This window comes from Furipterus horrens, unplaced genomic scaffold (assembly GCF_987537825.1).
Source record: "Furipterus horrens unplaced genomic scaffold, mFurHor1.1.pri manual_scaffold_4, whole genome shotgun sequence".
NCBI classification, from domain to species: Eukaryota; Metazoa; Chordata; class Mammalia; order Chiroptera; family Furipteridae; genus Furipterus; species Furipterus horrens.
The window spans coordinates 196,676,236-196,702,549 of record NW_028327174.1 but is presented as its reverse complement, the minus strand read 5'-3'; the positions used below and the strand labels follow the sequence as shown (position 1 = coordinate 196,702,549).

At 40.5% G+C, this 26,314-nt stretch overlaps 1 protein-coding gene across 1 annotated transcript in view; it reads left to right on the top strand.

The window, feature by feature from the left end:
• The first annotated feature begins 8,657 nt into the window (after positions 1 to 8,657).
• GOLGA1 (golgin A1) overlaps positions 8,658 to 26,314 on the top strand; it is a 40,157-nt gene continuing 22,500 nt past the window's right edge. The window contains exons 1-10 of the mRNA XM_090274714.1: positions 8,658 to 8,774; positions 9,567 to 9,616; positions 10,476 to 10,771; positions 18,141 to 18,231; positions 20,160 to 20,234; positions 21,108 to 21,205; positions 22,589 to 22,621; positions 24,910 to 25,038; positions 25,339 to 25,508; positions 25,961 to 26,072. Of these exons, the coding sequence (XP_090130840.1) occupies positions 10,637 to 10,771; positions 18,141 to 18,231; positions 20,160 to 20,234; positions 21,108 to 21,205; positions 22,589 to 22,621; positions 24,910 to 25,038; positions 25,339 to 25,508; positions 25,961 to 26,072 (843 nt within the window). The 5' untranslated portion in view covers positions 8,658 to 8,774; positions 9,567 to 9,616; positions 10,476 to 10,636. The remainder of the gene's footprint in view (positions 8,775 to 9,566; positions 9,617 to 10,475; positions 10,772 to 18,140; positions 18,232 to 20,159; positions 20,235 to 21,107; positions 21,206 to 22,588; positions 22,622 to 24,909; positions 25,039 to 25,338; positions 25,509 to 25,960; positions 26,073 to 26,314) is intronic.

Genomic DNA, 26,314 nt, shown 5'->3' with positions numbered 1-26,314 from the left:
CTACACTTTTAAGGCATTACTTTAATCAAGGAAGGAGAAATATAAAAGGACAATCACTCAATGGGCTGAAGATGGTGATGGCGAAGAATATCGCTTTTTTTCAATGCATACTGCTCCGCTTTATAAATATACAAGTATTAAGCCCTTTATTTATTTTTAGAATTCATAGAAATTGAAATATTGGAACTGAAAACCAAACAAAGCAATAGGAAAGGGCACTTCTTTGTTTTCAAATTGCACAAACTCCCCCTGGAGATTCTGATACAGACTCTCATTCTTAAAATCATTGTAAAGGAAATAGGGAGTATGAGACTACAAGAAGCCAGTTATACACAAAACAAAATTAAGCACAATGGAATTATTTTCTCTTTCTTTACTTGTATATTTCTGAAGCTGGTAAAGCACCTATCTTCCCTATTTTACAAAAGAGAAATATAAGACCGCCCCCCCCCCAAAAAATCTACTCATTTATTCACAGTGATAGAGTTAGAACTCAAATCTCCTAATCTCAGCCCAGTCTTTCCAGTAGCTCAGGTTGTTTTCTATAATGAACAAGAAAGAAATAATTAGAGATTTATATTTTGGCACAAAGGTTATGGTATTTTTTAATATCAGATATTAAAACCAGTAAATCAGTCTGCCCTAGCAAATTTTTATTTATTAATTATAAAAATCCACAAGTTAGACATTTTGTCTTTGATTTTAGCCAGGATGTAGTGTGTGTGTGTGTCTGTGTGTGTGTGTTCCTCATAGGAAGTGGTGCTCTCAAAACCTCTCAAAGCACATGGGATTTCTTCAACCCTTTATATTTTTACCAAGTTGAAATGTTTTGAGATTATAAAAGCAAAGTGCAATCTAGTCACGACTGAACTTTTTCTGATCTAGGATCTCGGTTTTATTTTTCCTCACTTACGGCTTCCGCCCTCTATTTTGTTTTTGTAATAGAATTCCCTGAAACGGATTAGGTGGTGATTGAACTGAGTTTCCTTGAGGTAAAGGGAAAATCAACAAATCTGCTTTTTTATGTATCAGTTATGGAGCTTTTTGTAGCATTCTTCTTCAAGTTTAATCTCTGACCTGTGTGACTTAGTAATTTTCTATCTCTTAGAAGGGGTTTGGACTCAGTTGAAAAATCTTGTACTTAGTTATCCACGGAGACTCGTAATCAGCCCGATATACAGAGAACATTCTTGACTGGAAATAGAGTAAGGTACCAAGGTCTGCAAACTTGGCTACTGCCAGTGATTCAGAACCACATCCCCGCCCTAAGTGAGTAAAAAGATTTGATTTTTAATACGAATGATATGAATCTCCTGGTAATATTTTGGGTGTATATGTGTTCCTGTGTGTTTGTTTGGAGAGGGTAAAGAGTATTTACGTTGAGGGCTCTTTTGTTGATGTTATTTATTTGAAATTCTTATTTGTAATGGCATGTGTATATTTTTATGATGCTAAATGCAATCTCTGTGTATACTTTTTGTGTATATGTACATATTTGTAAATATATTGGTATGCAATGATATAGTATGTGTATATTATATACCCATCCCCATTGTGGGCTGAATTGATTTACGTTCTGTGAGGACATCATAGTGGCATTGCTCATGCTGCTGTAGTTAGGTTGTGGCTGCATCTCATTCACGAGCCTCTATTTTGAGGGGCTTTTGTGTGGGTAAAATGGGTACATTTGGAGTTGATTTAGGGTACGAAGATCTTAACAGAAAGCTGGCTATTCTTAGCTTTAAACGAGTCTGCCAGTTTTCATTTAAGCTGATGGGAAATTAGTGACATAACCCTGAAAACCTGAGTATGTGAGACTGAGACGCCGGCAGGTTCTTAAGCTATGTTAGTCCTTTCTTTCCTTGATTCCTAGTTGATTGTTATTACTGAGTAGTAAAGTATTTATACTGAGAATCAAGGGGCTGTGGAAAAATTTACTTTGATTACATTTCAAAATAGATAGGAAAATGTCCTTTAAATAGGGAATATGTTTCTAGTTGCCATTTTAATACTTGATACTGAATTTTAATTTTGGAACAATTTTTTTCACCAATGTGTCTCATTTTATCTCTGACTCTGTGAGGCAGAAAAAGGGGTATTGGTTAGGGGAAGGCTTCCCTTAGGTTGGGTGAAATTATCGAGAACAGGAGTTTGTTCATCTGTATATTTACAGCAGCTGTGATCACATTAGTCCTGTCTTGGCATTTTTGACTGTAGATTTTTCTTCTTGGGGTTGCATATCAAAGATGAGTATGTTCATCTGAGAAAATGCTTCCAGTGAATAAAAAGCCTCCAGTTGTATTTCTTTGTCTCTATGAGATCACTTCTGTTCTGCAAATTGATGATATATTCATACATGAAGTAGGATTCTTAATATTAGGTGCATGGGGTGCTCTAAAATCTGGGCCTTCAAACCTCTACCAAAGATGACAGGTGGGGGAGATGAGAGGATAGTAACTATGTACAGTGCCAATTTGTAAACCTATGAGATATCACACAGTATCAATGTTCAATTACTGTTGTCTTCACTGGGCATGTTTATTTGCATGGAAGTGTGTAAAAGATGTTTAATATACACTTGAATACAATCACCACTGAAATTAACTAGAGGTTATTTTTGCATGATAAAACATAACTGCAAAGCAACTGTTTACCCCGGAATTCTTCAAAAGGTTAATTCTGTCTGACCCAACGTTAAATTATCTCAGAGAAGTTAAGAGTCAGGAGTCAATTTTACCACCCCTAAAATGTTAATTTGCCTTTTCATTGTATTTTTAATAAAACAGTCGACTATTCATAATACTTCTCAATTATAGTCTTAAATTTAAAATAAAGTTATAAATATTAAAATTTGGTAATGTGGCATTTTGAAAAATCATAGTGTTTGATGTTCACCAAATCATTTATTGCAATTGGGGAATAGCAGAGCAGGTGTTATGCTATTGGGTTGGCCAAAAAGTTTGTTTGTTTTCTGTAAGATGGCTCTAGTAGCACTTAGCTTTCTTCAACTTCATTCGAAACAATTTTGTCAGATTGTATTGTGACTGCTGTCATATCAGCATGCATTAAAAAAAAAAAATCACCTGGCTGGTGTGACTCAGTGGATTGAGCATCGGCCTGCGAGCCAAGTATCGCTGGTTCAATTCCCAGTCAGGGCACATGACTAGGTTGCAGGTCAGGTCCCCAGTTGGGGGCGCAAGTGAGAGGCAACCACACAGTGATGTTTCTCTCCCTCTCTTTCTCCTTTCCCCTCTCTCTAAAAATAAATAAATAAATAAATTAATTAATTAATTAAAATAAGAAACATCAAAATTGGTGAATTTTTTTGTATAGCCATTTTAATATTGAAGATGGAAGAAAATATGCAACATTTTTGGCATATTATGTTTTTTATTTCAAGAAAGGTAAAAATGCAACTGAAATTCAAAAAGAAAGATTTGTGCAATGTAGGGAGAAGGTGCTGCGACTGATCGAATGTGTCAAAAACATGTCAAAAGTGGTTTGCAAAGTTTCGTGCTAGAGATTTCTCGCAGGACGATGCTCCACAGCTGGACACCAAATCAAGACCTTAACTGAGAACAATTAGCGTTAGACCACGTGGGAGAGAGCCGACATACTCAAAATACCCAAATCAATGAAGTTATTGGTGAAAATGAAAAATGTGTCTTTTATGAAAAAAACTAAATGGACTTCTTGGTCAACCCAATATTTAAAATTCATGGAACTGACTTGGGCTCAGTGTGGACGTTGGTTTGAGGAGAGTAGCAACCATCAGTGCAGCAGAGAATGACATTGTGAATAAGACTAACAGTTGTGGAGCCGCTTACTTTACAGTTAGATAAGAATGGCTCAGAAAAGCAGGCACTTTCCCCCTATTGCCTATACTCTTAGACATTGATACCCTAAGCCTAATAGTGCTAGCCCTTCCATTCTTTCCTGGACACTATGACCACTTTACTTAAAAAAAAATTTTTTAATGGCAGTCCATCTTCCTCAGTCTAGAATTTCAAAACATAATATTACACTATGTCCTAGCTTCACTGAGTTTTTTTGTTTTTTGGACACAGACTTCTTAAGCATGCCTTCTGTTTAAGGAAAAGTAATTGATATGTTAGTGGAATCAATCACCTGTTGAAGAGAAGGGTGTCAGAAGGATGATGTATAGGGGACAGGCCCCTCTGTGAATAGAAATGTATTAATATAACTAATCTGTTGGTGCCATAGAGATATTTTCATCTGTAGATATGAAATATTCTGTTAAGCTAAAATTGGTATTTTCACTTATTTGGTGTAATATTGACTTTTGAGAATTTCATTTCTGCATAACACTGTTACTTAATCCCTAACTGAAGCATGATTTTTTTAATTTTTAAATATTTTTGTTAATTTGTTTTTTAAAGTTATTTTTAAAATTAGTTATCAAGCTAATTTTATGTAACTTTTAAAGACATATTTGAACAGTAGGTCAGAGTTTTTAAATAGTTTGAAGTATATTAATTTTGTACTCCACATTCACTTAATCATAAAGCCAGAATTTGGTCACAGAACAGGCTATAAATTGGGAGTATTTTCCTATTTTGGAGGACAATTCCAGTATATCCTAAGACAATCATCTTTTTAGGTGTAGAGTTGTGTTTATTGAGACATTGGTAATTTCAGGGTTCTGATTACTTTCTGATAGGCTTATGGAATGAAAGTTAATAGACTGAGTTATTTTATCACTTTCAGAATGAGGTAGGGAATTATAGTTAGCCTTCCTATAGGTCTGCAGTAAACAATAGTTAAAATTTTATGTTAGTCCTGGCTGGTGTGGCTCAGTGGATTGAGCGCCAGCCTGTGAACTGAAAGTTCGCTGGTTCAGTTCCCCGTCAGGGCACATGCCTGGGTTGTGGGCCAGGTCCCCGGTTGGGGGTGAGGCAACCAATCGCACATTAATGTTTTTCCTCCCTCTTTTTCTCCCTCCCTTCCCCTATAAAAATAAGTAAATAAAATCTTTAAATGTTTACAGGTCTATTTAAAAATAAATTAAAATAAAATGTTATGTTACATCACTAATGTTTTCTCTTTTGAAGCTGTTTCAGATGTCCATTTGTCCATGATTAAAAACTAAGACTAGTAAACATTATCATTTGACCCATAAGTTTTCTCAAACATCAAATCAGTATGATCAACCATTGCAAAATGTGAAATGATCATATATGATTATCCTAAAGTAAATATTTCCAAACCATAAATAACCACAGTATTTTTAAAAATCTTATTCCTACCCTTATTTGCATGTTACTACTTTTTTCTAACTTATAAAAATGTGTTGTGATATATTAAAATCTGCAAGAATAGTTGCATTAAATGTTTTGGGGCAATAAGAATTATTACTATTTCTTGAAAAATAAGTTTTTCTTTTTAAAACTCTTGTTTCTTTGTCTTTTATTAAAAATAACTTTTAATGGTTCAGTAAAATGTTTCAGGACTTGGTTTTCATGGCTTTTTATAGTTATCTAGATACATTCCCTTTGTCACATAGACCATATGGCTAGTTCTCCAAATGTTTTTGTTTTTAATAAAGCTGCTGTTCAATAACCAGAGTCTTTATGTTTCAGAGGTTTCTTCTAGTTAAGGTAGGAAGGTCTTAGATATTAGGAAAGGCAGGTATGATATGTCCTAATATTTTCATAGTAGAGCTTACAAGTGAAGGAATTTATCCAAATAGGTTATCTTCAGTGTGTAGCACCAGTACAAATAGGGGTTTCATTAGTCATTGCATCTGATGAAGCAGTTATAAATCATCTCTTACTTTGCTCTAAAGATTATTGTCATTTCAGGCCACATTCTTTTCTCTGAGCAGTTTGCACTGTAAAGTTGAATAGTGTTTTTCTTTATTCAAATCATCACAAAGGTTAAGATAATCAAATAGGAGTTAAAATAACTTATGTCTGATCATTTTTCCCTGAAAATAATGGTGAACTTATTGTCTGTATTATGGATATTAGGCAGAAATGCACTTGTTTCAATTATAGCAGAAATTACATTTGGAGAATATAATTACTTGACTTTCTAGTGGTATGAAATACTTTTTAAAAATTGTGCTTGTCTGTAACTGAAATGTTATAGAATTGTTAACAATATAGGGATTATAGAGTTATATTAGCTCTCCTCCAGACATTGAAGCACAATAATTTTCATGTAACAGTTCTTATCCAAGTGCTGCTAATCTGTCGTGCAAATAATGAAGCTATTTGGTTGCCTATCTAGCTACTCACAAATCACTGTAATCCTTGGTACATAGTCTTGTTGCTCATTTGTATTAAATTTTGGGTATTGTGGGTTAATACTTTAGAACAGAATCCATCAACTTAGCTCTGTGAGACAGCAAACCATTTGAATTCATTCATTGTGTATGTATTTTCAGTAGAATAAATTTTGAAGGGGCTATTTACTACCAGCGACTAAGAGGGAAAACTACGTTGTTAATATCATTTGACTCCAATGTGGTCTTGTAAAAGTCTTGTCTGTTGTGTTTCAAAATTGCTTAAACCATGCATACTCTTACCAATGGTTTTTTACATTCTTTTTCAGCAGCTTTTTCTGCTTTGTTATGGTTAATAGTTTATAGAAATTGAGAGGTTATTGAAATGTTATTTTCTTGAGTTCATCACTTGCCTATTGTACATGTGATTTGTCAAAGAATAGTAAACCTTTCACTAACTACTTTCACTAAATGAATTTCAGAGTAAACACTGTGATTCTGCAGAGTGGATTCAGTAGGCCCCTTTCTAGTTTTCTTCTTTTATATGTTGCCTACCACCTTAAGGGCGCTTAAATACTAGAAGATGGAAAGTCAAACATTGTCACTTTTATGTTTACTGAATAACAAGATTATACAACATTTTTGTTGTCAGTGTATTGAGAACATTCTTAATGTTCTCTAGAAATGTGACTACATTCATCAGGTGTGAACTCTTGTAAATGAATTTTGTATCTTGAATTCACGTATATATTAAGTGTATCAATATAAAAATAAACATTATTTGCTTAAAAGCTTTTGGTAGTCCTTAAGAATTGTTGACAGCATTAGGTGCTACACTCTTAGTGTTTGTTTGCTTCTTTCAGATAAGATGTCATACATTTTCAGCTCTTTTGGGGTTGTGGCTTCAATGCTTATTCTCCCAGTTTGTATATTTCTTCGGAGTCCTAGACTTGGTTTTTTCCCTCCCCTGCTCCAGGCGGTTAGAACTGGATCACACGCAGGGAGGGATTGTTGAGGGGAACCCAGTGGAAGCTGTTGACCCTCGGGCCGGTTGGCGTTGGGTCTCAGGCCAGAACAAGAGCAGCTTCAATGTAGAGTCTGGCTTGGCTGGCATTGAGGAATCCGGACACCCGACATAGGCTACTAATTTGCACGTGGACTTTGTACAAGGCAGTTTCACCCCAAAATGAACGTAGTGGGTTGCCAAACCAACGTTTTTTTAACTAAGTGCAACATATCAGAATGCAGATTCTGGAAACTTCTTTCAATGGTACGGCATACGTGTTCTGGGTTGCTATATAAAACATATAACCTGCAATAGGTCATAGGCACATAGGTTAAAACACTACTAATAATCGCAAGGCGCGGGGTACCAGTCACAGGCTTCTGTGTGAGGAGGGCGGCACGGACTTGGAGTATCGGTATCGGCAGCCGTCCGTCTCGAGAGACGATGGTGTAGCTTCTTAAGAGTCTATCTGCACCGCCGAGAATGGCTGTGCAGTCCGACTCGGGAGTGACACGGTATCTGTCTCCTCCCGTGTTGAATCGACATCTTGCGATGACGCTGGGGTGTCCTCTCCAGTGAAGCTGAAGCTACAGAGCCTGGGCAGGGTGATATGGAGGGTCTGCTGTTGCCCATGCAGCAGACCCCCCCTCTCTTCGCAGCTGAAGGGTCCAAGGGAAAGACGGAGTCAATACAGCTTGGCTTCAGGTGCGCCGCAGGAGTTGCCGGTGTTGACTACAACGTCAAACCGCCTTAGGGACTCCGGCTCCGGATTTTCTGTCGGGGTTTACTCCCTTAGCCTTTCCCCTGAAGAGGTATGCCGCAAGGCAGCGGAGGTTTTTTGGAGTCAGAGTTTTCCTTCTCTGATGTGCCCTGACTGGAAGATCGAACCAGCGACACTTAGCTCGCAGGCCGACGCTCAATCCACTGAGCCAAACCAGCCAGGGGCTGGACTTGGAGTGATCATCTACTAAGTAACAAGGTGGCTGTGTCAGATGCATGGGACTGGCATGGGAAGCTCCGGCTTGGCCCAGCGCAGCCACGGAGCCTCGGAGCCACGGTGCCACGGTGCGGTTGCCCTCCCACACCGCAACGTCGGCCCCGCCACACCAATTGGGTTCTCTCCCTTTTGCCACGTGGCCCCTCCCGCACACCTCCAGTGCCGCACCGCCTCCTTTAAAATAACAAGAAAGGCTTCAGCCACCCAGTCACCATTCTCAGGTCCGGCCTCTCGCTGACGTGGCGGGCTGGGCAGAGGGAACGCCCGGCACCGTGCCCGCGATCTCCAGCTGGACCAGCTCGACTGCCGCCCCAGGTTCGCGCTCGGTCTGTGGGAGGGGCCGCTCTCAGGCGCACGCGCGTAGCAGGTGGGCGGGCCCTCGCGTGCAGCCACTTCCGGCGTGCTGGTGCAAGTGCGGTTCCGGGTCGGTGCTTTGCTCGCCTCGGCGGCCGGCCGTACGAGCGGGCTGGCATTCACGAGAGGCCCCGGAGGCGGGGTTCTGCCGGCTGCCCTGAGAGCGGCAGGTGCGCGGGCGGGGGCCGGAGACGCGAGCAGGCCCCCATTCTCCCAGTAGATTCGGTCTGCCCCCCAAGCGGCCCAGACGGTGTCGCCCCAAGACCCAAGGCGGGGTTCGGTACCGGGGTGCTGAAAGGGCGAGGGTGGGGGCAGTGGCGGGCTGCCCGTCCTGGGAGTGTGGAGCCTAGGGTTCCAGGATTCCCCCCTGCGCGACCTTTGACAAGTCACTCCTCCTTTCTGGGTCTCAGTTTCCCTGCTGTCAAGTTGGAGAGACGTGGGGTCCCTTCCTTCTCTGACAGTGTACGCCCGAGCGGATCTGAAAGGAGTTGGAGTGACTGGGGTCGAAACCGAAGCGGCAGATACCTGCCTGCCTCCCTGGAAGTTAGGCAGCTTTTACCCAACTTAGCCGTCCTCGGCGCCTTCTTAGTGTGAGTCAGGGCTGCCGGGTCTGGCCAGGTAGCCTGTGACTCAGAATCAGCTGAGAAATAAACACTGGCCCTGGGGAATCGTAATCTCATTCACGTTGTTTTGCTCGGGTTCCCAGTGCGAAGTGAATTTAGGCACCTCCTGCAATGAGATTTTTGCTCTTCGTGCCTGGGAGGGGAACTTGAGCAAATCGCAAATGCAGAGAAGACCCGGCTGAGGGAAGGGAGCTCCCGGAGGGCTGTGGCAGTGACGAGTTTTTCTCCTTCCCCTTTGATCCTTCTCCTCACTCTGCCAACCCCACCCCCATCCGCCCACATTTTCCCCTTACGTTTGAAAGGAAATATCCGACGCATTTTATCTTTGTCTTCATGCAGGACAGAATGCTTTGACCTCCAAGCTGGCTTGAATCTAGTAGATAAGCTAGGTGAGTAGGTGGTTTACAGGCATCGAAGGTAAAGTTTTTGAAGAATTGTACAGACTTAGATGGAAGCGGTAAGAAGTCCTTTGTAGAGCTTAGGAAGCAGAGCTTGGGGTTCCTCCACAAAACATGAAAAGTCAAGGTTGGAGCCAGAATGTTCGTCTTTTACACACCATTGGAAGGAAAAGACGTTTGAATCTCATTGTTGAATATTATGTAAAACATTCTGGAAAAAAAGAAACTGATTTGAGGTCATGTTAATCGCCCTTAAAGAGAGCCACACAACATGTCCCGGGATGCCTTTTCCAGGTTGGTGTTTCCAGAATTGTCTTTTCCAGGTTGTCAGCTTTTTCTGGTGAATAGTTGATTGCAAATGATCCTAGAACATTAGAACATTATACCTTTTTTTTACATAGTTACATGTTTTCGTCTTCATCTTTAAAAAAAAAAAAACGCTAAACTATAGTTAGTATTATTGGGAGAAGGATTCAGAAACATTATGTGATGTTAATGTTGTCCTGGAAATTTTTACTTAATGTGCTATATGCTAGAGCCAACATGGTATTTAAGAGACAGAGAGAGAGAGAAGGGACTTTCGAATCAGAATTCTTAGTTCAAATACCAGCCCTGCCACTTAGCCACACAATCTTTGGCAAATTGCGTCACCGACTTGAGACTGGATTTCCTTATCTATATATGCATATGAGGCACCTCAGTGTTTTTAAAAATGCTTAGTAATTGTGCTCTGTTAGTATACATGGAAAATTATGAAGCTTAATTTTCAAATCTGAAGCTGAACATAGCAACGGAGATGTGAAATCCCTCCCTTGTTTAACTTAAGAGTTCTCTTTCATCTGATTTATAGATACCGTGTTGCCATCGGTCCTTGGCCCACATTGAAGGAGGAATGAAGACAGCTTGGATATCTGGAACTTTTTAGGCACCTGTCTTGGAATTACTGGCTGCTGCCTAAAGACTTCTGTGGTTTAAGAGCTGGTCATCAGGGCAGGATTGCCACACAGCAAAATGTTTGCTAAACTAAAGAAGAAAATTGCAGAAGAGACTGCTGTTTCCCAGAGACCAGGAGGTGCTACTAGGATCCCACGGTCCGTGAGCAAGGAATCTGTTGCCTCTATGGGAGCTGACTCAGGAGATGACTTTGTAAGTATCTTAATTAATTTTTAATATTTGATACCATCTCTATATATTTAATATATTTTTAAATTTTTTAAATTATATTTTATTGATTTTACTATTACAGTTGTCCCAATTTTTCACCCTTTGCCCCACTCCACCCAGCACCCCCCACTCCCTCAGGCCATCTCCACACCATTGTTCACATCCATGGGTCATGCGTATAAGTTCTTTGGCTTCTCCGTTTCCTACACTGTACCGTACATCCCCATGGCTGTTCTGTAACTACCTATTTGCGCTTCTTGATCCCCTCCTCTCTTCACCCATCCCCACACCCCCTCCCATCTGGCAACCGTCAAAATGCTCTCTGTGTCCATGATTCTGTCTCTGTTCTTTTTGTTTGCTTAGTTTCAATTGTTTATAGATATGTATCTATTGCCACTTTATTGTTCATAGTTTTGATCTTCTTTTTCTTAAATAAGTCCCTTTAACATTTCATATAATAATGGCTTGGTGATGATGAACTCCTTTAGTTGTTTCTTGTCTGGGAAGCTCTTTATCTGCCCTTTGATTCTAAATGACAGCTTTGCTGGGTAGAGCAATCTTGGCTGTAGGTCACTGCTTTTTATCACTCTGAATATTTCTTGCCAGTCCCTTCTAGCCCGCAAGTTTTCTTTTGAGAAATCAGCTGACAGTCTTATGGAAACTCCCCTGTAGGTAACTAACATTTTCTCTTGTTGCTTTTAAGATTATCTCTTTATCTTTAAGCTTTGGCATTTGAATTATGATATGCCTTTGCATCCATCTTGTTTGGGACTCTCTGTGCTTCCTGGACTTACATGTCTATTTCCTTCACCAAATTAGGGAAGTTTTCTTTCATTACTTTTTCAAATAGATTTCCAATTTCTTGCTCTTCTTCTTTCTGGCACCCCTATGATGCAAATGTTGGATCTCTTAAAGTCGTCCCAGAGGCTGCTTACATATCCTCATTTCTTTGGATTCTTTTTTCTTGTTGTTCTGATTGGTTGTTTGTTGCTTCCTTATGTTCTGAATCATTGATTTGATTCTTGGCTTCATCTGCTCTACTGTTGCTTCCCTATAAATTGATCTTTATTTCAAATAGTGTATCCTTCATTTCTGACTGGATCTTTCTTATGCTATTGAGGTTTCTCACTAACTTCCTTGAGCATCCTTATAACCAGTGTTTTGAGCTCTACATCTGATAGATTTCTTATCTCCATTTCGTTTAGCTCTTTTTCTGGAGTTTTGATCTGTTCTTTCATTTAAGACATGTTTCTTTGTCTCCTTATGTTGGCAGCCGCCCTGTGTTTGTTTCTATGAATTAAGTAGAGCTGTTTTGACTCTGAGTCTTGGTTGTATGACCTAATGTAATAGGTGTCCTGTAGGGTTCAGTGGCACAGCCTCCCCTATCACCCAAGCTGGGTACTTGACCTGTGCCCTTCTTGTGGGCTGAGTACACCCTCCTCTTGTAGTTGAGCCTTAATTGCTGTTGCAGGTCAGTGGGAGGGGTTTACCCAGGTCAGTCAGCTGTAAGGACTGGCTGTGACCACTAACCACCAACCTTCACCCTCCATGGAGGATCAGCTGTGCAGGGACAGGGTGGTGGTGCTTTGACGTGGTCTGTAGGTGTCCACTGGGTGCACAGGCTCCGGAGTTTCCCAGGTGGTGCAGGCCAAGGTCAGCCCCCACCTGTGTTCTGCCCAGGGCTGCCTTGCCTGAGCTGTAAAGCAATCTGAGATGGCTGCTACTTGTGCTGGGCTTGGAGATTCCCAGGAGGAGCCAAGCTGTGAATCTAGGCTGGTTGCCCCTAGTCCTGAGCCTGGGGCCATTAAGCAAGAGGTATGGGGGCTGGGGGCCCACTGAGGCTTGTTTGAGAGGATTTAGGAAGTTGAGAAGCATGAGCCAAGACCAGCCATTCATATGGAAAAGCAGCTTGGGTGGGCCTGTAAGTTGGGTGGGGCAGAGTCTCTGGGGATCTCCAGGGTGGGACAAACAGTGTTAGCCAGGTTGATGGAGTCTCTGATATAACACCAGCCTGAGGGCTGTGGCTGTGTGGGGTGAGGTTTTGGAAAAGGAACAATGGCCTCTGCTGCCTTTCTGTCTGGGAAAAAGCTGTCCCCAGCTCTCCTTGATGCCAGACACTTCAGTTTCTCCCTGTGTGCCACCGGTGCCTGTGAAGCTGCTGCCCCAGTGCTAGAGGTCAGAGGTGGTGAGTCTGATTAAGTCTCTGTGTGGGCTCTTTAAGAGGAACTGCCTGGGCCTCCAGAAATGTCTTCCACTGACACAAACCCCACTGGTACTCTGGACTGGGAAGCCTGGTGTGGGGCCGGGACTCCAGATATCCCTCCTAAATTTTTATCCACCACACCTGGATATGGGACCAATTCATTCTGTGTCTCCGCCACTCCTACCAGTCTGGATGGATGTGGTTTCTTTAATTGTATATTTGTCAGACTTCCATTCAACCCAGTTTCTGACAGTTCTGAGGGATGGTGGTTCTCTATTTTAGTTGTAAGTTTGATGTGGTTATGCAAGGAAGCAAGCTGTATTTACCTATGCCACCATCTTGACCAGAGTCCCTTGTTTTTTTTGTTTTTTTTTCTGTGAGTTCATTTCCATTTTCTCTACATTTTCCTCTTGCACTCTTTTTCCACCTATATATTTTATGTACCTTTTTTTGCTTTTCACTTCTTAACACTTCAGTCTGTTGCCTCTGCAGACATATATACCTTAAGTCACTGTTGCTTAACAAAGTCTGTGAGGTGTCATGTAGAATGAGCCAGAGTGCACTCTTTTATTGGGAAAGTTGATGAAAGGTTGGCACCGATGACTCCAGTGTGTCCCTTATTTGTAAAGTACATTGTGGTTGGAAAGAGTTCAAAAACCTGAGAATGCTTCTGTGTTAGGTAAAGGTCAGGCCTTAGGGTTAAAAGTATGTCCTTAGCATAAGACATGATCCTCTCAATGTCAGATAACTTTTCAAAACTGATTTATAATGCCCTGGCTGGGTAGCTTGGTTGGGATGTCGTCTGGTACCCGAAAGGGTTGTGGGTTCTAATCCCAGTCGGGGCACATACGGGAGGCAACCAGTCCGTGTTTCCCTCTCACATCACCATTTCTCTCTTGCTCGCTCTCTCCCCTTCCTCTCTACAATCAATGTTGACAAAACATATCCTCAGGTGAGCATTTCAAATAAAAGATTTAGAATGCTTGATATACGTAAAAGAATGTATGTAATGTAAATATAAAGTATAAAGCATAAAAATAAAATGAATGCTTGTTAATCTGTCACCTCCCCAAAGAGCTAGAGCGTGTTGCTACTTTTGAAACCATCTGTAGGCTCCTTCCCTGTCCCCTCCCCCTCCGTCCCCTCCAGATAACCACTCTCCTAAGTTTTCTGTCACCATTCCCTTGCTGTTTAAAATGTCCTACCAGACATGAATATATTCATGAACAATTTGTTATTTACTGTTGCTTCTTTTTTAACTTTCTTGTTTCTGAAGCGCATCTGCGTTATATGAAGCTGTAGTTCGCTTGTTTTTACTGCTGTATAAGATTCCAGCTATTGAAGGCGGTTTGTCTCCGTCTGCTCCTGGTGATAGACACTTGCGTTGTTTCCGTGGTCAGATGAGTCTTCCTCCTCCTCTTTCATACTAACTGTCTGGGTCAGATTACATGGCAGAAGCTATTAGGTTATTGGGGTGAAACAATAAGATTACCAGATCTCAATTATCATTGGCTGCTATAAATAACAGGAAATATAAATGCACATCCGATCACCAGGCTGAAAGCCAGTTTCAATTTTGAGTTCTGTGGTTGAAATACCTGCCTTGCCTTGCATGCGGGCAGAAATACCTGCATGCTGACATGCTCAATGAGGGCTCTCATCAGACGAATTCCAGACATACAGATTGGCCTGAACTCAGGGAACACTTAGCTCTGAGACTTTTCAAGTAATTGCTTTGAACTTACTGTCGTATATACGTTCTGATCCCGCGCTGTTTTCAGACACTTATATTCTGCTGCATATATTTTTCCAACTAGATGTTTTTCCTGTGGTGTCTCAAATTCTAAAATGAACAAAAGTGAAGTCAGTCATTCCATTTGCACATGGGCGCCTTCACCTCCCAAGTCACCAGCAAGAAACCTTGGGCCATTTTAGACTCTCCTTCGGTTCTTGGTGTCCCATCAGTTAGCAAGTATTTGCCTTCTATCTCTTCAATGTCTCAAACTTGCCCTCTCTACTTGATTTACTAGTATAGTACATTTACTTCCACTTTATTTCACGCTGTGTTTGTTTCTTGGACCCTAACCCTTCTGGGCTCCCAGCCCCCAGTAACTCCCGAAAGCAGATATGTTCATGTCTCTCCAGTGCTTAAAAATCCTCAGTGCCTTCCCCATCATGTTCAGGAGGAAGAGCGAACTCATTAGTTATTTAGTGGTAAAGGGTCATGGTCTGTCAGCCCCATCTCCCTCTCTCTTCCTACACCCTGTGCTCCAGCACTTCCTGGAATGGACACCGCTTCTTCGTGCCTGCGTGTCTGCATATGCTGTTCCCTCTCTGGGACGTCTCCTGGGTCCTTACACCTCTGCGTCCCTCTGGCAGACTCTTGTGCACCCTTCAAGACTGGGCTCACGTGTTGCTTCCAGGAAGCCTCCTTGAGCCGACCTGCCCCTCCCATCCCCTGCACCCCTGACCCCTCCTGGCTGAACTTGGTCCCTGGTCTCCTGCTTACCCCTGCGAGAGCACCTGTTGCACTGCATTGTTGTTGGTCATCGGCTTGTTTATCTCTCCCGCTAAACTGGGACCTTCGTGGGAGGCAGTAGAGTGTAGCAGTTGGGAACTCGGGTGAGGAGTCAGGCCTGGGTTCGGTTCCCTGCTTCCATCATTATCGTGCGACTTGGGGCAAGTCCCCTGACTTCTCTGTGGCCTAGTGTCCCCATCTGTAACCTGGAGGTGGGAACTGCACCTGTCTTTATTAAAGTAGCTATCAGGTCCCCGGCGTTCACCTGTAGGTTCTATTATTAACTTGGACTCACAGGACTCAGCATGTAGTTTCACTCACTGCTGTCATTTATTACAATGGAAGGATACAAAGCATAATCAGCAAAGGGAAAAGGAGTGTGGGCAAAGCCTGGGGGAAACCAGCCGTGAGCTACCGGGAGTGGTCTCCCAGTGGAGTTTCACAGGCCAGCTTACTTGCGCAGCAATGATTTGTGACCGCACAGGGCAAAACGCCGTATCCCAGAGAAGCTCCTAAGAGTCTCAGTACCCAGGGATTTTAATGGGAGGCGAGTCACGGAGGCATCTTCTGCCCAGCATTTACCAAAATGTCAGACTCCCAGAAGGAAAACAGGTGTTAGCATCAACCATATTTTTGCAAAATCAGTTTAGGGTATAATGAGCCATTCTTACTAGGAACAGTAGGAACCCTTGCAAAATCTAAGTTCCCATAGGCCAGTCAAGGGCTAACCTTGCAAGCAGGCCTTGCTAAGAATAGCAGTCTGAGGCCTGTGATGTTAACTCTTTTCTGCACAGTATATAAAACAGTTTGTAGGGTAGTTTTATATCTTAACAAGCATTTCACAATTAGTAGTTGCTGCTTGGAGAACAGTGTGGTGATTGCAAGGGTAGGGGGGTGGGGGGAGATGGGAGAGGGTATAGTGGGGATAAATGATCATGGGAAAAATACATTTAAAAAAAAACACTTTGTAGAGTAGTGCCTGGCTCTTAACAAGCATTTCATAATTAGTAGTTGCTGTAGCTACTGCTGTTTAGGTAAGTGCTTGTCGTTTTACCACGATTCCCAGTGCTTAGCACAATGCTGAGAATGGGATGTCTAACAGTAATAATCATAACTTCTAATAATAGATTATATGTATTGAAACTATGTGCCTGGCTCCATTTTAGGGACTTGACAAGTATTGACTTACTTCTCATCACAGTTCTGCGGAGGACATCATGTTTGTTATCATAGTTTATATATGCAATCAATGCACAGAGAAGTTAATAATTGGCCCAAGTTCTATAGTTTATATGTGGTGAAGATGGGACTTTAACCTGGACCTTCTGCCTGAAGAGACTCCCTCTTAACCAGACACTGTCCTGAGTCTCTCTGCATGTTGGGCGGGCACGTGGCTAGATGGGTAAATGATTTAGAGTGATTTGTTCAGCCACCTCTAAGGACATTTGGGAATAAAATAGAGGAACATGATGATTTAGGTGCTATTATTTTTTATTTTGTTAGGAGTGATAATGGTATTGTGGTCATAAAGGAAAATGTCCTTATATTTTAGAAATGTTCATCAGGCCTGGCTGGTTTAGCTCAGTGGATTGAGTGCAGGCCTGCAAACCAGAAGGTCTCCTGTTCGCAGTCAGGGCACAGGCCTGGGTTGTGGGCCATGTCCCCAGTGGGGGGCGTGCGAGAGGCAGGCAAAGGATGTATCTCTTGCACATCAGTGTTTCTCTCCCTCTCTTTCTCCATCTCTTCCACTCTCTCTCAAAATAAATAAATAAATAAATAATTTTAAAGAACTGTTTTAAAAAAAAGAAATGCTTATCAAAGTATTTAGGATGAAATGCCATGATGTCTTTTATTTAATGTACTTTAGTAAAATAAAAATTGATGAAGCAAATGTGGGAAAGCATCTGCAGTTGTCAAAATAGGTAGAAAATGTTATTAAACCATTTTCCCTAATCTTCTGTATTTTTAAAAATTTTATAGTCGAAGGTGAAAAGATAAAGCAAGTTATTTATTAGCAAGAGGAAGCAGTGCCCTGAATATAAAAGTGCTTATGTGCTTTAAGCTAATGTAGATTGTTGGGGAAAATTGAAGTCTCATTAATATATTGATATATGGAATGTGCATTACCTGCTAAAGTTTTTGATGCTTTTTAGAGCTTTCGATTGACATTCCTTTTTTTTTATAAATGCAGATACTGAAATTTCATGTCAGTGGTAGCTGCTTCATCACAAACCAGCTTTCTTCCCCTCTTTACCCCAGGACTTTGCCTTTGGAAAAATAAAGGGAATTCCTTTCTTACGACTGAAAACATGTATTTTGTATGAAGTACTCGGTGTGATAAGATCATAATGGGTTTGTTCCTCACCATTTATTCCAGTGGCACGTACACACACACACATAATTTATCTGTTTAGCATCTTTTATCTCCTGCTCACTATAGATGGATATAGTGTTGCTTCTACTTTATAGGTTGAGAAGCTATAGGACCTGGTTAAGTTAAGAAGCTTTTCCAGGATCACAAAGTGTAACCAAACCTAAAATAAGAGTCGGTGCTTCCTGGTTCAGTCCTGTGGTCTCACACTTCCGAAAACCCTGTATGAATACGACCTCTTCTGTGTCCATCTCAACAGGCTTCCGATGGAAGCAGCTCCAGAGAAGATCTATCATCTCAGCTTTTGAGAAGAAATGAACTGATACGGAAATTAGAAGCCAGACTTTCTGGTATGTCTAAGCGTTAATAAAAAGCAAACAAAGGAAATTTGCCTTGCCTGACCCTCTGTCCCTATAAAATTGCCATATAGCATAACTTTATAGATGTATTTTTATTTTCTTAGGGGAAAAAAAAAGGAGCAATTTTACCTCTTTTGTTGCTTCTTTTGTTAGTGTACTAAATAGTATAAATTCAAAACTGAGTTTTAAGGTTTAAAAAAACAACATATTTTTCCGCTCCTGACGTTTCTAACCATGGATATAAAAGGCATTAAAAGGACATGTAAAATAGATTTGACCATCTTTTTTAGCCGTTGGCATAACCTGCTTTTGGGTGGAGAGGGTTAGGGGATACCCTGTAGAGGGAACGACCCGCAGATGTTGGATTCCTCAACACCAGAGGGCTTTTGCTATGTTGCCACTTGCTACAGCCACGTATCGCCTGTGCGTTATTCTGGTCTCTGGGCCACTTTTCAATAGTATTTCTAACTCCGGCACCTGTATGGAAGCAGTAACTCTCACGATGTCCTCCGTGTTCACCTTACAATTTACACAACTCCCGTTCTATCCTTTGCCTGAGCAGGTCATGTTTGTGATAGAGTTGTGAGCTCTTATTTTGGTTTCTGCCAGGGGACACATTTTGAAAGCTTCATTCTGTGAAGTGGTCATTGGCTTCTGTGTTTCTTTTTGTCCCTTGGCCCTATGCCCATTTTATTGGGGCAAAAGTAGTAGGCTGCAACATTCACCAAACTTTATGTGAAATCTGTGTGTTTGTGCAGTTATTGAAGGTCCATATTGTAGTTCACAGCCTCTAGTTAGTTCATTATCTCATTTTGTCCCCACGATAGCCTTACTAGGTATAGTGAGGTTAAGGTCACACAAGAAGTTGGTGGTAGAGCTGAGATCCAGACTCAGCTTTGCTTGATACTGGAGTCCATACTCTTATTAATTAGAGTCTGCTTTAAACTCAGTTACTACTATCCTCTTGCCCCCTAGTGAAAACAATATCAGTAACACAGGTGAAATAATTGTACATTTGTTTAATGTTGTAAAGCTGTAAAATATGTACCCTCCCTAATATAGAAGGGAGAATAGAGAGGAAGGGACAGGGAAGAGAACTGGCATTTCCTGAGCTTGCTTATGTTCTGGGTGTTTTCCTATAGGCTCAGTGTGAATAATAACAACAACAAGAGCAGCTCCCTTGTAGTTAGCACTGTGTGCCAGGTGCATAAGGCATGTAAGATGATTTATTATCTAGGTACAGTTAATGTCATTATTTGATACATGAAGAAACTGATACTTAGGATTTGCTTAAGGACTTACATAGGACTTAAAAGCGTGCCCACGTTTCCACTATGCCAAGCTATCTTCTTTGGCCAACCAGGCAGTTAATTCTGACTTTCACCTTTAAAGTGGCATAAGCAGCTCAGTTCCTGTGTAGAAAGGAAGCTGACTTTTCTGAGCATGAAGTGCTTTCACTGTGAAAGCAGTCCTGAGGTAAGGTGTTTGCCGTGGCCCTAACCACTGTCACTCAGGTGGGGGGACTCTTAAGTGAGCTATTTAGTGAGTTCCCTTTGGTCTCTCTTGCTAAGACTGGAAGGGGAAATGAAAACTGAGATTTGAAATTAAGTAATGAGAAAATACAGGTTTTCATGGCAGGGCATTTCTGATGACCAAACCAGGCCCAGTTCTTGTTCTTTATATCAAGGCTAAACAAACCTGCCTGTTTGTAGTCACCATTTATACCGTGTATGGTTTGTACTGTACCTGTTCGCCTGTGTTGTTCATCGTTAATGGGAGGCTGTCTGCCTAGCTTTCCTTAACAGGAATGGTTTTCAGGCTGAGAAAATCATCATCATTTTCACTCATTTTTTGTTTAATTAACTTCCTTTCCTGATGTTTGTCCATTCCTGGTATGTGCATCACCCTCCTCACCCAAGACTATGCTGAACAGGTCCGAAACTTGCAGAAGATAAAAGAGAAGCTTGAAATTGCGTTAGAAAAACACCAGGATTGTACGTATTTTTTTTTTTTTTAATCTTTTTAGGGTTAAGTTTTTCACTGTCATAGTTCAGATCTTTATTTTATGGGTAGTATACAGTATTTCTTAATCAGGCTAGTATATGGTAACATTTGTTTGGTATTTATGTTGCCTTATGGGCATGCTTCCCAGGAGAAGGTTATTATCAGCTGTGTCCATCCAGTTGCCCAGTTTATTGGCAAAACCTAGTACCTGGCTATTGGACCTAGAGGAGGAGACTTGGTTCTAGCCATAGCTCCGTTCCTGCTATGTTCAGAAACGGGGGGAAATCTCTAACTGCCCTCACTCCTCCAACAATAGAACGTACATTTTGTTTATTCCACCCTGTACATATGTTCTTTGGTGGGTTCAATCCAAGAAAACGCTAACAGAAGTAGGAAGTTATTTTTTGTTGATATAATATATGCTAAATTTTTTTAAAGGAAAAGAGCAAAAGAAAAATTTCTGTGTTGCTTTGCTTTGATTTTTGTTTTTGTTTTTAATCCTATAAAGTGGGAACATTCATCACTTAGCCACAGTCCTGGTGTTTCCTTGCACCTTAACCTAACTCAGTGCTCTACCATTGCTCCATTTAAAAAGTTACCTTTGGTATCTTCCTAAATGTACACACTTGAGTATTATAAAAAGCAAAAATAATAGGGAACAAACAAACAAAAAAAGGTGGTCTATTACTAAGGCCAAAAAGATTCTGGGAAAGTTGAGATGGATCAGGTTCTTTCCAGTCTCATAATCCACTTATGTGACCTTAGCCTTTTTTGGTTAGGTAACAGTTGTAAAGTAATCACATGGGTTGTCATGCTGTTTCTGAAATATTTCCATATCTCAAAAAAAGCCTATTTGTTAACAGCTTCCATGCGGAAATTTCAAGAGCAGAATGAGACATTCCAAGCCAACAGAGCCAAAATGGCAGAAGAACTGGCTTTGGCATTAGCCAGAAAGGACCAGGTATTTTATATGTGACACTGCCCAAGACTGGTGAAAAGATTTCACTTCTTGACAGGATTTTATAAAAAATCAAGATGTAAACCTGGTAGAAAATATTTACAACTTAGGAAAAAAAGAATGCTATTGATATACAAGTTCTTTGAGATTTCATTTGGCCTCAGGGTGGGATATTATCAAGAAACTTTACAGTTATAATCATGAAATGTGTCCAGAATGTGAGAGTATTATTCTGTAACTGTATAGCTTTGTAAAATGGAAATCGGGAAATTGTGTGTCCATCATGAGCCCAAGACAAGAAAAAAGGTCTCTGTGCTCAAAAAACCTGTTTCAAAGCCTAGACTCAAACATTCGCCTTTTATAGTGGAGAAGGTGCTATCAGGTTAGTCATCACCTGTGATGTACACAGTTGATACAGTCTCTGGTTAGAATAATTTGTAATCTCGTTAGAATAATTTGTTCTAAGATGCTGAGTGAATGACAGACAATAAGAAAGGAAAATAATGCTAGTACTGGCTCTGATGAGGTATATTTTGTGCAGTGGCATTTTAAATTTAAGCTCCAGGATATTTTAATGGTAATCCTGATTTATTAAGACAGGGTCAATTTATCAGTATTACATTATGTTGCATTTAAGCAGATGTATAATTTAGCTACCTTAAGTGGTTGGTTGGTTGGTTTTAAAGTATGTATTTGTCATCTAGGACATTTACTAGCCAGAGAAAATATCATTAACCAATAGTTAGAGGCAAACTATGGTATGAGTGTCTATAAATGAAGAAATAATCTAAAATTGGTAGATTCTAATTGTAGGCACTTGGGATATGACCTTTTGTACCAGCAGATATTTTTTCCCCTGGTCAGTGGTTTGCAAATAAGGCACACAATCCCTTTTCCATTAACTTAATACCAGACGGCATAAAGCATATTGATAAAATCAAGATGAGAAGGAGAATAACTGTTAGAGGCTGCTAAGACCTCCCCTTCAGTAAATTAATATCTAAGCATCAATTACAGAGTTACTAACTCCGCTGGTCTCAGCTACCCATCCTAAGAAATTATAATAATAATCATGGGAAAATACTCAGGAATAAGCTGAAAAGCTGCATCAGATAGTGGAGATAGCTTTGTTTGGGTGTTCTACTTAGTAAAAATCTGCACACTTATATTTGTGTTATAGAATTTTATATAAAGTTCATTTTCTTCCTTTAGGACTCTTGGCTTTCTTAATATTAAGCCAACTTCATGGGTTTTTAAGAAATGTTCTGTTTTGTTTGGTTGGTGGGTTGCTTTAGCGGGGAGCGGTAGGTTGCTTTGTTTTCTGAAAACCTTGCTATTATTGATACCCTTCCCTGGAAGCTATACTTTTGTGTTGTTTTGTTTTAGGAATGGTCAGAAAAAGTGGATCAGCTTGAAAAGGTTAGTTCATCTTTATTTTTTCTCATGGTGAATGTTGGCCTCTTCTGTGGGGCTTAGAAAATGGTTTCTGCATTTATCCAGTGTCCTGGCAATTATATCATCTCCTGGAAGCTGGGTACGGACTTGAAAAACTCATGTCTTACCCTTTCTTGGTGGGCAGGCCCCTCCCAGTATACTCCCCACCCCTCTGTTAATTTCTCTGTGTACCCGAAGGCTGATAGGAGCTCCTCAGTGGGACTCCACTGCCCATGTGCTCCTGATTGGCTCCAGCACAACCACGTGGGGGGGGGAAGAGCGTGGTCAGAATGTTTATCTCCCCACCCTTCTCCATGTGGGATCCCATGGCCGAAGGTCACAGTTTTAGTTGGACCTTTTGTTCCCCCTCTTGACATAGCTTCTCCCTCTGGATAACCCTTTACCCCTTCATGCCCATCTATTACTAGCACATTTTCTATTTTAGGTTTTGTTACCCTGCCCACAGGTTTGAAAAGTCCCTTTATCAAACTTTTCTCAAAATACCTAATTTGAGTCTGCCATCTGTTTTTTTTTTCTTCTTGTTGTTGGGACCCTGACTGACACTGGTCACATTAGGAACCCTTTTTGAGGAGACAGTGAAAGGAGGACATTTCTCCAAGCTCGGCACTGAGCACAGAAGAGAACCTCTTGGCTACATACAAATGAGGGAAATCAATTATTCTAGCTCCATAGCTTGTCTAACACTGTGTTAGTAGTGCCTAAGGTAATCCTGGACCCCAACATGAACAGGAAGATGAAATTTCAAGGCTACAATTACAAAAACATTTTAATGTATTTTTTAATTTTAATTAATTTTTTAAATTTTATTGTATTTTTTCCACTACCCTTTAGTCCCCTTATACTCCCCTCCCCCCAGCAATCACCTCACTCTTGTCCGTGCCCATGAGCCCTTTTTCCTTTTTGCTCAGTCCCTCCACCCTCTTACCTTCCTCCCGACTACCTGTCAGCCTGCTCTCCATCTATGAGTCTGTCCCCATTTTCCCTGTTAGTTCAGTTTGTTCATTAGATTCCACATATGAATGAACTCATATGGTATCTGTCTTAGAGAAACATTTTAATTTAAAATAATCAGTAGGCAATGGCCTCAGCCTGAATTATATGCTGCTACTTTAGTCATTCCTTGTTTTCATTCAGTACTCGTAAGTTACTCTTTGTGGTAGAAAAATTACTTCTTAGATTGATATATTCAGTTGCAAAATATATTTGCTGTACTGTTAGTTATATTAAACAGATGAATTTTATTATTGCTTTCTTCTTGAGAAAACACCAAGTTAAACCAGTGATTTTCTTTGTGTGTTCTGTAGAAATCTGATTGTTAAATCAGAATGCTTTAACATATTTATATATGGAAAGAATTACAGAAAAGTCAAGCTATCTTCCAAAGAAACGTGTACCTTAAAAAAAAGCTTTAAACATGGTGTTAATGATGGTCTTCTTAAATATGGTGGTATGGGGTAGGTCAAAGTTTTCTTCTCTTAAAAGAAACTCTTTAAGATTGTATCAATTGAAATTATCATTGGATTTTTTTTTTTTAATTTTAAAATTATGGTAAAGGGGGATCCATGTAGGACTGTACTAAATGAAACTTACTTTAGTTCAATAAGGAGATTGTCTCTCTTCCCCCTACCCCGTCAGAGGAGGGGTTGGGAAATATTTTAGACCAGGAAAGACGATGAAACACCAGTGCAGCCACGGTGGTTTTCGGAAATGCTATTTTTAGGTCGTTTTAATTTCTTTTTTAGTCAAGAATTAGAAACTGCAACAGCAGGGTTTGTCCTTAAGACAATCCATCTCGGGAAACTCTCATGTAGTAAATTGTAACCTGCTGACACCGATCATGTCTAATTTTTGTTGAACTGCTAACTGAAATCAGTTCTACTTAAATGCATCTTAACTTTTTAAGGGCGTTCGTCTTATTCCAGTTATTAATGTTATTCAGCCAGTTGAGGCTGTCACTGAGAAATAGATGTGTAAAATGGGCATCTGGAATTGCTAGTCAGACTTAAGCCTTAAAGTGTTAAGTAATTGTTCTTATTGCCCTTGTTCACAACATTTAAAACATTTATTTTTAACTTAAAGAATTTGTAGATAATACCATATTGGTCATATTACAGTAAAGCTTTCTATTATCAATATATTATTATCTACTGATAAGAGATTTCCTTAAGATTTTCCTTTATTAAGAATTTTGCTTACATAATATGATTTGAATGTCTTAGTTGCCTGAGTTGATGTCTTCTTCTTTTAAATAGGAGAGAAGGTTTCTGACAGCTCAGTTACAGGAAGTGAAGAACCAGAGCTTGAATCTTTTCCAAAGGAGAGATGAAATGGATGAATTAGAGGGGTTCCAGCAACAGGAACTAAGTAAAATAAAACACATGGTGCGCATTTTTGTTTTAGTAACTAAATGCTGAATGGATTATTAATTATTCTGATTTTGCTAGTCATGGCCCTCTAAGTGCTGACAAACATACCCCAGTAGTCTTTGATATTAATCATATTTTTATTTTTTCAGTTTATTAAAATGGAAAATTTCTGTTTGATTTTCTTTTTCACTACTGGGCATATAAGGCCACTTAGAAGCCCACAAAAATGTTATGAAAGTTTGGCTTATTGATCCAGATTTTTTTTAAAATTATATTTCTTAGTAGTGGCTCAGCAAAACTTTATGTTTGTGTCAGCTTTTAAAAAAAGAAGAAAGTATGGGGAAAATGGAGCAAGAGTTGGAGGCACAAAGCAGAGAACTTCGTCGCACCCAGGAGGAGTTGATGACCTCTAATCAGCAGTCATCAGACTTAAGGCAGAAGCTAGAAGAATTGCAGAGACAGTGCTCAGCGCTGGAAGAACAGAGGTTCTTGCTTGGTCTGTGGGGCCCATGGGAATCGGTGTTAGTGTAGCTCTGCCTATAACCCGCCCACCATTCCCCATTATTCTTTGTAACAATTTCTGATCTCAGCTTGTCCTTATCTGCCTAGGGCTCAGGACCCCCACCCCCAAACCCTCATTTCCTTTTGCCTTCCTAAGCTCAGAGCCCCTCCAACCCTGCTGAGCAAGTCAGTATATTTTAACTTCTAAGCCATTGAGAAACCAAAGGCAGATCAGGATTTCTTGCTTAAACCTGGGTGGAATTTTTCTCTTTGGGCTTCTGCTTCAGAGAGGGCCAAGGAGTCTTCTCTACTGATAATCTTCACATGGCGAATGTTTGCAACCCTGACATGTAAAGAACCATCTGTATTTTTCCTGCGGAAGAGTGTGTAGTAGAGATATACAAATTTGTTCCTTCTCTGCTTTCTTTCAATGAAGAGATCTTGTGACAGCTTCAAAAACAGGTGCAGAAAATAAGATCACAGCCCTGGAGCAAAAGGAACAGGAGCTCCAAGCTTTCATTCGGCAGCTTTCCATTGATTTGCAAAAGGTAAGTCGAACAAAAAAAAAAACAAAAAAAACAAAAAAAACAGCCCAGACCGGTGTGGCTCAGTTGGTTTGGCATCGTCCCATGGAGCAAAAGGTTGCTGGTTCGATTCCCAGTCAGGGCACATGTCTGGGGTGCAGGTTTGATCCCCAGTTGGGGCATAAAGGAGATACATACATACATACATACATACAAAAAACAAAAAGGTAAGGAGAGTGCTAGGAGTGGACCCGGGTTCCTAGGAG